The following is a 12,792-nucleotide window of genomic DNA, read 5'->3' on the forward strand; positions in this document are numbered from 1 at the left end:
ACTTTTCTATTGAAACAATGCTCCGACATTCGCAGAATTTTTCAGGAATGAATCCCCCCGTCAATAGCAGGGTCCGACAGTACATCAAAAAATTAAAATTATCCACTGGACACCCCAATGTGTAGATTGAGACCACAATGACTTCAATTGGGCAAGGAATATACTGCATATCCACAGCCTCGTGTGCTTCTTTTTTAATTGTTCACTATGAGATGTATTCCTGTAAACATTTTGAACAGAATTTTTGTTGCCATTCAAAGCTGATGTCAGTGGCATGAGTGGTACCATCAAGTGGGTTGACATTTATCACTTGTGACAGTCTGTAGCAATTATACTCTTCTTTCTTTCTGAATGTAAAGCAATATAGATATACTAGCCGAAACCCCGTCACAGACGGATTCAGTTCCATGAGCCCAATATGACAACCAGTGGTGGCTCTTGTAAGAGCCGGATCCCAATCGATGTACTCCATGGCCTTACCTAATGAGGCTTACAAAACGTCCTTGTACACGACATTTTTGGTGTACACTACTCCTTGTGAAGAAGTCTCCTGATTTGTGCACGTGTCTACTTTGACATACAAACACCGTGTCAAAACTTCTCAGGTCACAGTACCGAGAAAAACGTGACGCAACCGCTAGGAGGAGCACAAAATTGGTCCTTCAGTGTTAATGTATAGATACAATGTTTCTTGTTACATTTTTTTGTGTCAAATTCACATTCTGAGGTAGTCAGCATGCGCAGAAGAGGGTTTTACATTGCAGACGCTATTTTCGAGGAGTGGAATTACACCTCTGAGCAGTGACGGTGTGTCGACAACAGACGTAATGACGTCAGCGAATGACTGATGATGTCATGACGTCCTTACGCCTGTCAGCGGTGACGTCACACGTCGCCATGTAAACGAATGTAAAACGAAAAGTGTTTATTCTGCTTCAGAGTTGAAGTTTGACTATTGGCACGATGTGCGATGCACTCTTACTGGTACGAAGTTTCTTTCAGTCCAGGTCACAGTACCGAGAAAAACGTGAAGCAAACGCTAGGAGGAGCACAAAATTGGTCCTTCAGGATTAATATATAGATGCTATGTTGCAGGATTTCCAGATATATGCTGCAGAAAGTAAAGCAATATAGATATGAACTAGAGGGGGAGCACTTGGTAGAGTGCAAAACCTCCACCGCCAATACTGCTGGGTCACTTAAGTGAACCTGATATCCTATTCATTGTAGGTCAAAACAGAGCAGACTCTACTGAACCTCGATTGAATAAACTAAACTAGATCGATGCACATGTGGAAATGCCCAAAAAATAAAATCGAAATTTTTTTGAAAAAAAAGTTGCAATTTTTTTTTCTGTAACAATTTTTTTTTGGCGGGGGGGGGGGGGTTGGAAATCACTTAAAACATGTAGAAATGCAAAAAAAATTCAAATATTTTTCAAATAAAATCGAAATTTTTTTGAAAAAAAAAGTTGCAAATTTTTTTTTTCTGTAACAAAATTTTTTTTGGGGGGGGGTTGGAAATCACTTAAAACATGGAGAAATGCAAAAAAATTTCAAATATTTTTCAAATAAAATCGAAATTTTTTTGAAAAAAAGTTGCAAAATTTTGTTTTTTTTTCTCTAAAAAAATTTTTTTTTGGTTGGAAATCACTTAAAACATGTAGAAATGCAAAAACAAAAATTCAAATATTTTTTCAAAATGGCCGCCATAGCGGCCATATTGGACTTTGGACCAAGTCCAAAATCAAATGGCATGATGCTTGGACCATACCGAATCTCCCCACCAAGTTTCGTCGAAATCCGTTGAGGAGTTTTTCCGTAATAATGTTCACAAACAAACAAACAAACAGACAGGGGTGAAAACAGTAACCTCCGTCCATCTTCGATGGCGGAGGTTAACCAGCTGAGTTATTCAACCAGCAGATCAGGGTCGACCCTGCACACCATCACCCTCTCTTTCTCTCTCTGTCTGCCTATCCTCTTGCTTATCTCCTTTTCCTAGAATGAGAGTGGTGGTGCTTGTGTATCTATGTTAAGTTGACTGAATAAGGGGCTTATGTGCTTAGATAAGGTTTTCTATTTGTGACACTGCTCGACTTGTACAACCTACGTGCTCTTTGTTGAAATTATACCCCCCTTCAAACTGTCTGGTTGTCAGCTTATAGTTATATTGGTTGGACATTGTGTGTTGCAACAGAGAGTTCTCCGCTGCTGTTCCGTTATGAGTAGTCGGGAGCCAACGTGTCCATTCATGGTAAAACTCGGCCGTATCTTGATCTCGTTGGTGCGTTGGAGGCACAGTTCCCGACCTGGTGTGTTTAATTTGCGGTGAAGGTAAAGTGGGATTTGGATGCTGGACCCTACCTAAATTAAGCATCTCAGACAGTGTCTGTGGTTGCTTACCAACCCGTTGCACCACAGAGTTATCCATAAGATGGCGGCTTCAAGAGCACAATGGGGGAAATCGATTGTAAGAGCTCCCCTTATAATCCATGTCAAGGCAGATCAGTAACAATGTTATAGCATGCATCCTTTTCATCACAATAATTATTCTGCACTGAAGAAATTGTTTTAATACTTCAAAAACAGGCATTTCCTTGAGAATGAATACGAGAATGCAAAAAACAGCCGACTTGAAATATTACCTGATTTAGAATGCAGCATAAACGTCTGACTGGAAATATTGTTATTTCTGGCCGAAGGGAATATACATACATATGAAAATTCATTTCGATGAGACTTACTAGTGACAGGATACTCCTGAAGATTGAGAGAGTTGGGATTCACAGAGTCAGACAGCATGTTAAAATCCCTAGGAATAGACACAGAGAAGCAATCGAGATAATCAAAAGGCTCATTAAAGAGACTTTAACAAAAGGAATGTTAACCAGCCTCCACATCTCAAAAACTGATTGTCAAAGGCAGTGATGTAATCGACAAAAAATTTGTTGATAGCACACAGTTATTCATCCAACTTCACCAGGAGTTTTGTATTTTCAAAAACACTTCAATATTAATGTTAATGCATAAATAAGGTAATAGTCATAATCTATTTTAATATAGAGTACCTCTTCTTTTCAACAGAATTGATTATCCCCGCCACCGGAGGTAGACGGAGGTTATGTTTTCACACCCGTTTGTTTGCCTGTGAGCAGAGTATGTGTGTGGACAGGTTGAGTGTGTGACAAGTCCGAATTGATTCGATTTTGTTGAAGATCCAGATTTTATAAAACGAGAAATTAAAATTATTAAAACTGATTCTTCACCATTGAGAGATGGGACCAACATCGATATGTAGTACAACATCTCAAAAACTCGTGGACGGGTTATGACAAAACTTGGAGAACGAGTTGGTTAGGTGACAAGAACAGACTAATTAGATTTTGGTTCAGGTCCAGAACCAGATCAGGCCTATCAGTGGGATACAAAACGTAAACTGTTCAACCTGGCGGAGGTATGCACTCTTCCGAGTGTTGGTCCAGTTAGGACTGTATTATAGGCTGAAAGTTTGCACAAATTAAAATTAAAATGTATTTCTACACAAATAAAAAACATGGCAGTGTAATTTGATAAACTACATAACTTGAGATCTCCAAAACCTAAAAACAGATGCAAAATATGATTAACTCCCAATCACCTCAACTCTCATAGGAACTCACAGGCGAACGCAAATTTCAACCTCTTTTTCAGGTCGACCAAGAATTTGCTGAACTTCTTCGAAGGTTTTGCCTGTCAGAGGTTGTCTGTTCCACTCCAGCACCTGCATACCTGGATGGGAAAAAGAAACAGATTTTACCTTCACATCCAGTGTATTAATGCATTAATCAAGGCCTATAACAGACTTGTCACAGTCTCCAGGTATCAGGTCAGGTATAGGAGCATGTGCCAGAACAGCGCGTCGCTGCGTCCACTTTCCACCGGTACTCCAGGGGCCTCCGTCTGGCCATCCCCCCAGACAGATGTCAGGCCCATGCCCATCTCCTTGAGATGCCGATCAATCTGCTGCAACCATGAGGCACATGGTCGGCCCATTGGCCTCCTCCACTCACAAGACTCCCGCGCTGAGAGAATCTGGTGAGCAGGATCAGCTTCAGGAAAACGAGCCACATGTCCATACAGCCACAGCTGACGCTCACGGACTATGCAGGTAACAAATCTCATCCAAGTCTCTCTCAGCAACCGCTCGTTGGACACAAAGTCCGACCAGCGATAGCCAAGGATTCTCCGAAGAGACCTGGTACCAGAGGAATTAAGTCTCCGTCTCAGATGCTTGGTCAAAGTCCAAGTCTCGCATCCATAGAGCAAGACTGGAAGCACCAAGGACCTGAAGACTCGGACTTTTGTCCTCCCGCACAGGTACTGGCAGTGCCACACCCCATGATCCAGTGAATGCATGACTCCCCAGGCCCGACCCAGACGTCGATTGACCTGTGACTCACAGCCAGCAGAGACAGGAATATCACTGCCAAGGTAAGTGAATCTCTCCACGACCTCAACATCCTCACCACAACGAGACACAGACAGGACAGCAGCATCCAAGACGTCATTGAAAGCCTTGATCTTAGTTTTGACCCAATAAACCCGTAATCCCAGCAGCTCCGACTCCTCATTCAGCACCTCGAGGGCCCCCAAAAGGATATCTAAAGTCTCCGCAAAGCTGACTGCATCATCTTCGAAATCAAGGTCCGAGATCTTGACATTCCCAAACAATGCACCACAGCTTGATCTCTCCGACATCCTCCCAAGAATCCAGTCCATAGAAGTGCTGAAAAGTGTGGGGGCCAGTACACACCCCTGACGAACTCCAGTAACAACTGGAAATAAGTCAGAGATGGTACCACCACACTTCACAGCACTCTCAGTACCAGAGTAGAGTTCAGATCGATCAGTTTTGGTGGCACCCCACGAAGACCAATAATCCATCAGAGGGCATCCTGATTCACTGAATCGAACGCTTTACAGAGATCAACATCGGCTGCAAGCAGCCCCTGCCGAAACTCTCATCTGCGTTTGGTGAGGCCCCGAAGAGCAAGGATACGGTCAATCGTTGACCACTTTGGTGTAACGCCTGACTGCTCTGGACGCTGGTGCTCAAGCAGATGGTGGCGAACCCTATCAATAATTATCCGAGAAAAGACCGTGCCAGGCACTGAGAGCAGCGTCACCCCTCAGTCGTTGTTGCAGTCTTGGCGATCACCCTTCCCTTTCCAGAGAGGGACAACAAGGCCCCTCTTCCAGTCAGTTGGGATGATGCCTGTGTTCCAGGCAGAGCACAAAACTGCATGCAACGACACGAGTGCAGCATTTCCACCAGCCTTGAGAAGTTCAGCATGGATGCCACAGATCCCTGGAGCTTTACCCCGTTTCAACCGGTTTACCGCAGCCCATGTTTCCACAAGCGACGGTGGACCACAGTTGATTGGAAGATCAGCAACAGGGATTGTAACACATTTGACGTCCAACTCAACAGCTGGTGGATCAGCCTGGTACAACTGGTCAAAGTAACCGGCCCAGCGGGTCTTCACTTCAGACTGCTCTGTCAAGAGCCTACCACTCTCTGCTCTAACTGCAGTGCTCCGAGGGATGGGCTTGGATGAACGCAATGCGTGAATTCCCCTGAAAGCAGGACGAGAATCACCTGTCCACAGGTGATGCTCTACCCCCTAACAGATTCCTCGCACATAGACCTCCTTGTCCACCCTCAGTGCACGTACAGTTTTACGCCTCAGCTCCCTGAACAGCTCAGCTCTGCCATTCAGCCTGGCCCTGCGACTCTGGTCAATGGTATCCAGTGTCCCTTGAGAGACAAAATTCTTCTTTGCCCTGCAGTGAGTTCCAAGACATCCACCGGCAACATCAAGGACGGTGGTCTTGAAGGCACTCCACAACTCTTCAGGACCCCCCAAAGCACCCAGACCCCCTAAATGTCCACTCAGCCTGTTCGCAAACTCCTCAGCTACCCTCTCATCTTTGAGCTTGCCTACATCTAGCCTAGGCTAGGATGTACCATTCTCCTGGATTTAAGGTGCAGCTTAAGAGTTGCTACAATAAGCCGGTGGTCAGTATTGAGGAACTGAGCACTCCGGTAGACCCTGCAGTTCTGGATCATCCTCCAGCGACTGTCAACGAGGACATGGTCAATCTCCTTTACCACACCACCAGCATTGGAATACCAAGTCCAGCGATGAGCTTGTGGGCGCTGAAACCATGAACCGGCCACCCTAAGTCCATGACTTCTTGCAAAGTCAAGGAACTTAGTGCTATTCTGGTTCATAGTTCCTGACCCATGGGGACCAACACACACCTCATAACCATCCCTATCAGTTCCAGTCGATGCATTGAAATCCCCCAAGACTAGAAGTGTATCTCGTCTGGGGCACTGATCAACCACAGACTCGAGTGTGGCGTAGAATGCATCCTTCACGGTGAGATCACTCGCCTCAGTCGGAGCATAAACAGAGACCAGGGAAATGACACCTAAGGAGTGACGAATCCTTAGTCTCATAATACGCTTGTTGACTGGTGTTACCTCAATTATCATTGGGGTTAGCTTATTGGACACAGCTACAGCAACTCCCTGAGTATGGTAACCATCAGAGGGACCAGACCAATAGTAGGTGTAACAAAGAAACTTCAAAGAAACTTGCTCTCCCTCATGCACAGATTTATCCCCTCTCGTCTTCAGTTGTCCTACCCTTCCTCCCGCCCTTGGTTTAGTGAAGCTTGTGGCGAGGCAGTTGTCCTGAAACAACTTGCCTTTGCCTCATGGAAAGCAAACCCAACTGAGGGCAATCTCAGTTCTTTCCACAAAGCTCAGAACAAGTGTGTATCTACCCTCAGGAGAGCCAGAAAACAACATCTTTCTCATCTCAAGTCTGAACTCTCAAACCTCTCTCCCTCCTCAAAATTCTGGTGGCATTTAATCAAATCTGTTTCTGGTGTATGTTTCCCCTCCATCCCCTCCCTTACCTCAAATGGCCGCACTGCTGATTCCACACGTGATAAAGCTGAATGTCTAAACTCGGTGTTTGCAGCTAAATCATGTGTCCTAAACCCATCACTATCTCTACCCACTTTACCCAGTCGCACCCAACTGTCCCTGGACTCTGTATCTTTTTCTCCTGACAAGGTGGAGAGCTTGCTTTCAAACCTCGAGTCAGATTCTGCAACCAGTCCAGACGGCATCAGCCCACGTGTCTTCAAAGCCTGCTCTTCTGCTCTTGCTCACCCTCTCTCTGTTCTATTCACCCTCTCATTTGCCCAAGGTCATCTGCCATCTGCTTGGAAATCTGCTAACATCACTGCCCTGCATAAAAAAGGTGCAAAAACAGATACCTGTAACTACAGACCAATCAGCCTTCTCCCAATCATCAGCAAGGTTATGGAATCCATCATCGCTTCAGACATGAAATCCTTCCTCTTCTCCAATGGCTTGATTTCCAATCATCAATTTGGTTTCAGACCAGGTCACTCTACCCTGGATATGCTGCTTCTGCTCTCCCATCAATGGATGGAGGTCCTCAATGCCAGACAGGAAATCCGAGCCGTATCCCTGGACATATCACGTGCTTTTGACACAGTCTGGCACCCTGCCCTACTCACCAAACTCTCTTCCCATGGTATTCAAGGCCATCTCCACTCATGGCTCGCAGACTTCCTCTCCTGTCGCAGTCAACGTGTGGCCCTAAATGGAGTTCTTTCATCCCCTCTTCCTGTCCAGGCTAGAGTTCCTCAAAGTAGCGTTCTGGGCCCTGTTCTTTTTCTGGTTTTCATCAATGATCTCTCGGACTCTCTGGAAAATCCTCTATTTCTCTTTGCCGACGACTCCACCCTCTGCCGTACCATCTGTCATCCCTCAGACCGGCAAGCAGCAGCTTCTTCGCTCACTGCAGATCTGGATAAAATCACAAACTGGTCCAACACGTGGAACATGTCTTTCAATCCAGACAAATCTCACACTCTCACTATGTCTCTTCGAAAGGACCGTTTAGAAAACCCCCCCATCCACTTTCTCAACAATCCTCTGGAAGAAGTCTTTTCTTTCAAGCTTCTGGGTCTCACTATCTGCCATGACCTTTCCTAGGAAAGTCACATTTCCAACCTCGCCTCAAAAGCCAGTCGCCGACTGGGAATCCTCCGTCGTGCAGTCCTTCCTCGGCCTTCTTGAGCTCCTGACCAATTACAAAGCTTTTGTCCATAGCCTGATGGAGTACTGCTCTCCCCTCTGGGCTGGTGCTCCTGCCTCCCACCTTTCTCGGCTTCACGCTGTCGAAAGCAGGGCATTTAAGATCATCGGCATCTCCCGCAATGAAGCTGAGTCTTTGGGCCTCTCACTCAATCACCGCAGGTTGGTCGGTGGTCTTTCTGTCTTCTACCGACTCCTCTCCAGCCTTGCCCCCCTGCTCTCTCTGCGATTTGTCCCCACCACATTTCCACCGGGCGCTCAAGGTCCGCCAACAACCCCCTTCTGGTAAAACTACCAAAATCACGAATCACTGCTCATCTTCACTCTTTCATTCCTCTTTTTTCCCGCCTTTGGAATAAACTTCCTCACTCTATTCTTTCCCATTCTTCCCTCCAGGCTTTCAAAACAGCTGTTCACCACCACCTCTTATCTTGCCCCATCCAAATCCTCGATCTTTTCTACCCCCGATAATCCACCCAAGCCCACTTCCTTCAATTCTCCTGCTTTCCTTCCTGAAAGTCCCTGAAATGTCCATCTTCTCTTCGCCATGTTCCCCGTCCCATCCCCATCCCTCTCCCTTCCACAGTTCACCTAATGTGTCTGTTCCCCACTGTTTTGTCCCTTCCACTCCCGCTCCTCTTGTCTCATGCCTCCTTGCTGTGAGTTGTGTGTTAACTCTCATACGAGCCTCGACCAAGGTATACAAAAAAAATAAATAAATAAACACCCACCATTATCTCGCTGCAATCCGGTCTCTGAACCTCAGAAGTGCTGCAATACCGATGTCCAAATGCTTGAGCTCAGATGATAACAGAGACAGGTGATCATCCTCTCTTAGGGATAGGACATTCTAGGCACCCACCCGAAGGGACCACCTCAGGTTAACCCAAGGAGACCGCCGTCTGGTGGACGACACCTCAACACCACTCCGACGCACTCTCCCGCAATCTGACACGGGAATGTTACCCCGTGGTTTCCCTCCTATCATCAAAGATTGGGGGTCCCGAAGGCTTTGCCCCAATCCCGTCATCCGGTGAGCTGCCCTGCGAAGGGAAGCTGCACAGCAGGTACTCCCACGGAGTGGGTTTTCAGATTTTTTTGCGTTTTTGCGTTTTGCAGAATGAAGGGTTTTACGGTGGCCGGAGTGCAAATCCTGCCACCAACCTCCTGATAAAAAGCAATTCAACTCCAGGAGGACGTCCACAGACACAGTTGGGCGCAGACTCTAGGCATAGGTACTGTTAAGTAATTGATTTTTGTTGTGCAAGTGTGGAAGCATGACATACAGGGCAATACTGCTCACATACAGATATGTTTTACAACCCTTACATTACAAGAGCAAGGGGGAAACACTAACAGCAGAGTTGAAGGCCAAGGTAGAGGCAGACTTGGACAAACAATGAGTGTCGGGAGGAATGGAGCGGGGGGGGGGGGGGGTAGGAGAGATGTAAGGGATGGACAAGATGGATGCAGAAGGAAATTCAAGGAGGGAAAGCTGGAAAGTGATAGGCCCATAGATGGTGACACAAGTTTTCTGGCACCATCTTGATTGGAGGGAAAGGATAAAAGAATAAATGTTAGGTGATTTGGGTGAAGATAATGGAAGTTAAAAAATATATAAAAGAGAAAGAGAGAGGATCGCATTGTTGGTTCCGTGATACGGCGTGTGTGTGTGTGTGTGTGTGTGTGTGTGTGTGTGTGTGTGTGTGTGTGTGTGTGTGTGTGTGTGTGTGTGTGTGTGTGTGTGTGTTGGTTCTTATTTGCATATGCGGGTTTCGGAAGGTGGAAAGGAGCCCTCCCAGTTCTCGAAGTATCCACCTTCTTGTGTGTGTATATAATTACCCCCGGCACCAAAGGTGAAGGAGGTTATGTTTCTGTCTGTCTGTTTGTTTGTCTGTTTGTGTACAGGATATCTCAATAGTTGTGGACGGATCCAGATGAAATTTTGTGGACAGGTTTGGTGTGTGACAAAGACAAACTGATTAGATTTTGGTGAAGATGCGGATCCGGATCTGCGGACTAGAATTTTTAAAGTAATTCTTCACCATTGAGAGAGAGGGCCAAAATGATATATAGCATGATATTTCAAAAAGTTGTGGACGGATTCAGATGAAACATGGTGGACACGTTGTGCGTGTGACAAGGAAGTATTGTTTCAATTTTGGTGAAGATCTGGATCCAGATGTGATAATTTTTTCAGTGATTTTTTCACTATTGAGAGATAACTCCAAAAACGATATATAGCACGATATCTCAAAAAGTTGTGGACGGATTTGGTTGAAACTTCGTGGATATGTTGCGTGAGTTGCAAGGACGAATTGATTCGATTTTGGTGAAGATCCGAATCCGGATACGAAAATTATTTAAATTTAAAGTGATTTTTCACCATTGAGAGATGGTGCCAAAAGTGATATAGTACTGCATAGCATGATATTTCAAAAATGTGATAGGCCCGATATGTTCTCGTGGATCAGGTATTACGTGTCAGAGGTATGTGCTCGACCGAGTGCCATTCTAGATATTTTAATGTTTCCTCATCTGGTTCCTAATTCATGTCGACAACATCTTCCCCACAACTTAAGTCAAACTAACAGGTCTATAGTTTCCCAATTCTTCTCTGGATCTCAAGTCTATAGTTTCCCAAATGTCAAATAATGGGGTCATATTTGCAACTCTCCAATTGTCCGGTTCCTGCTCTGACTCCAGTGAGCTATTGAAAATATCCATTAACATCTTGCTTACCTGCTCAATCACCTCCATCAATACTCTCAGGTGCATATTATCTGGGCCCGGAGCCATATCTTCTCTTAGATTACCTTGCTGTTCCTTTACTTCCTCCACTCCAACCTGGATCTTCTGTAAAAACCCTTCCTCACCTCCTCGACACTCTCAGCTATTGGCAATTCTCCTGACTGTTCTTGTGTAAATATTGAAGCAAAATACCTGTTTAATAAGCTTGCCATCTCAACTTCCTCACCAACCACTCTCCCGATGCCATTGCTCAGTGGGTCCACACTGGGCCGAACCTGTTCTTTTCCCCGAAATACTTAAAGAATGCCTTGCTCTTATGCTTAATATTCTGTCATGTCCTTCTCATACTCTCTTTTGGCTTGCCGAGTTATTTTCTTAACTTGCTTCTGCTTACTCCGATGCTGATACAAGTCTAACTCCAGTCCTGTTATTTTCATTCCTTATCTCACTGGATCATGGGGTGTGGCGCTGTCAGTATCTGTGCAGGAGGACGAAAGTCTTCAGGTCCTTGGTGCTTCCAGGCTTGCTCTATGGATGTGAGACTTGGATTCTGAGAGGCAGACTTAATTCCTTTGGTACCAGGTCTCTTTGGAGAATCCTTGGCTATCGCTGGTCGGACTTTGTGTCCAACAAGTGGTTGCTGAGAGACTCAAATGAGATTTATTACCTGCATAAACCGTGAGCGCCAGCTGCGGCTGTATGGACTTGTGGCTCCTTTTCATGACGCTGATCCTGCTCACCAGATTCTCTCAGTGAGGGAGCCTCATGAGTGGAGGAGGCCAATGAGCTGACCACGTGCCTCATGGTTGCAGCAGGTTGATCAGCATCTCAAGGAGATGGGGATGGGATGCTTGGGGGATGGCCAGATGGAGGCCCCTGGAGTACCGGCGGAAAGTGGACGCAGTGACGCACTGCTCCGGCGCATGCTCCCACACCTGACCTGACCTCACTACTCAACCACCCTGGCCTATTTCTGCTTCTAGTTTTACACCTCATTGGAATGTACACTACATGGCCAAAAGTATGTGGACACCCTTTTCTAATTTGTGAATTTGGCTATTTCAGCCACACCCATTGCTGACAAGTGTACAAAATCAAGCACACAGCCATGCCATCTTCATAGACAAACATTGGCCACACAAAAGAGCTTAATGACTTTCAACGTGGCACTGTCATCGGATGCCACTTTTCAAACAAGTCAGTTCATCAAATTTATGTCCTGGTATAGCTGCCCTGGTCAACTGGAAGTGCTGTTATTGTGAAGTGGAAACATCTTGGAGCAACAACAGCTCAGCTGTGAAGTGGTAGGCCACACAAGCTCACAGAATGGGACCACCGAGTGCTGAAGCGCGTAGTGCGGAAAAATCGTCTGTCGTCGGTTGGAGCACTCACTACCGAGTTCCAAACTGACTCTGGAAGCAACGTCAGCACAAGCACTGCTCATGGAGAGCTTCATGAAATGTGTTTCCGTGGCCGAGCAGCCGCACACAATCCTATGATCACCATGCGCAATGCCAAGCGTCAGCTGGAGTGGTATAAAGCTCACCGCCATTGGACTCTGGAGCAGTGGAAACACGTTCTCTGGAGTGATGAATCATGCTTCACCACCTGGCAGTCCGACAGACGAATCTGGGTTTGGCGGATGTTAGGAGAACGCTACCTGCCCAAATGCATCATGCCAACTGTAGAATTTGGTGGAGGAGGAATAATGGTCTGGGGCTGTTTTTCATGGTTTAGGCTTGGCCCCTTAGTTCCAGTAAAGGGAAATCTTAATGCTACAGCATACAATGACGTTCTAGACGATTCTGTGCTTCCAACTTTGTGGCAACAATTTGAGGAAGGCCCTCTCCTGTT

At 46.0% G+C, this 12,792-nt stretch overlaps 1 protein-coding gene across 1 annotated transcript in view; it reads right to left on the reverse strand.

The window, feature by feature from the left end:
- The window catches only part of PCLO (piccolo presynaptic cytomatrix protein), a 321,244-nt gene that overhangs the window by 113,164 nt on the left and 195,288 nt on the right, over nt 1–12,792 (reverse strand). The window contains exons 12-13 of the mRNA XM_085893761.1: nt 3,662–3,770; nt 2,747–2,814 (exon numbers count right to left, since the gene is read on the reverse strand). Coding sequence (XP_085749887.1) covers nt 2,747–2,814; nt 3,662–3,770 — 177 coding nt within the window. The remainder of the gene's footprint in view (nt 1–2,746; nt 2,815–3,661; nt 3,771–12,792) is intronic.

Source organism: Eptatretus burgeri, chromosome 9 (genome assembly GCF_056783735.1).
Source record: "Eptatretus burgeri isolate ZD-2024b chromosome 9, Ebu_testis_v1, whole genome shotgun sequence".
Lineage (NCBI taxonomy): Eukaryota > Metazoa > Chordata > Myxini > Myxiniformes > Myxinidae > Eptatretus > Eptatretus burgeri.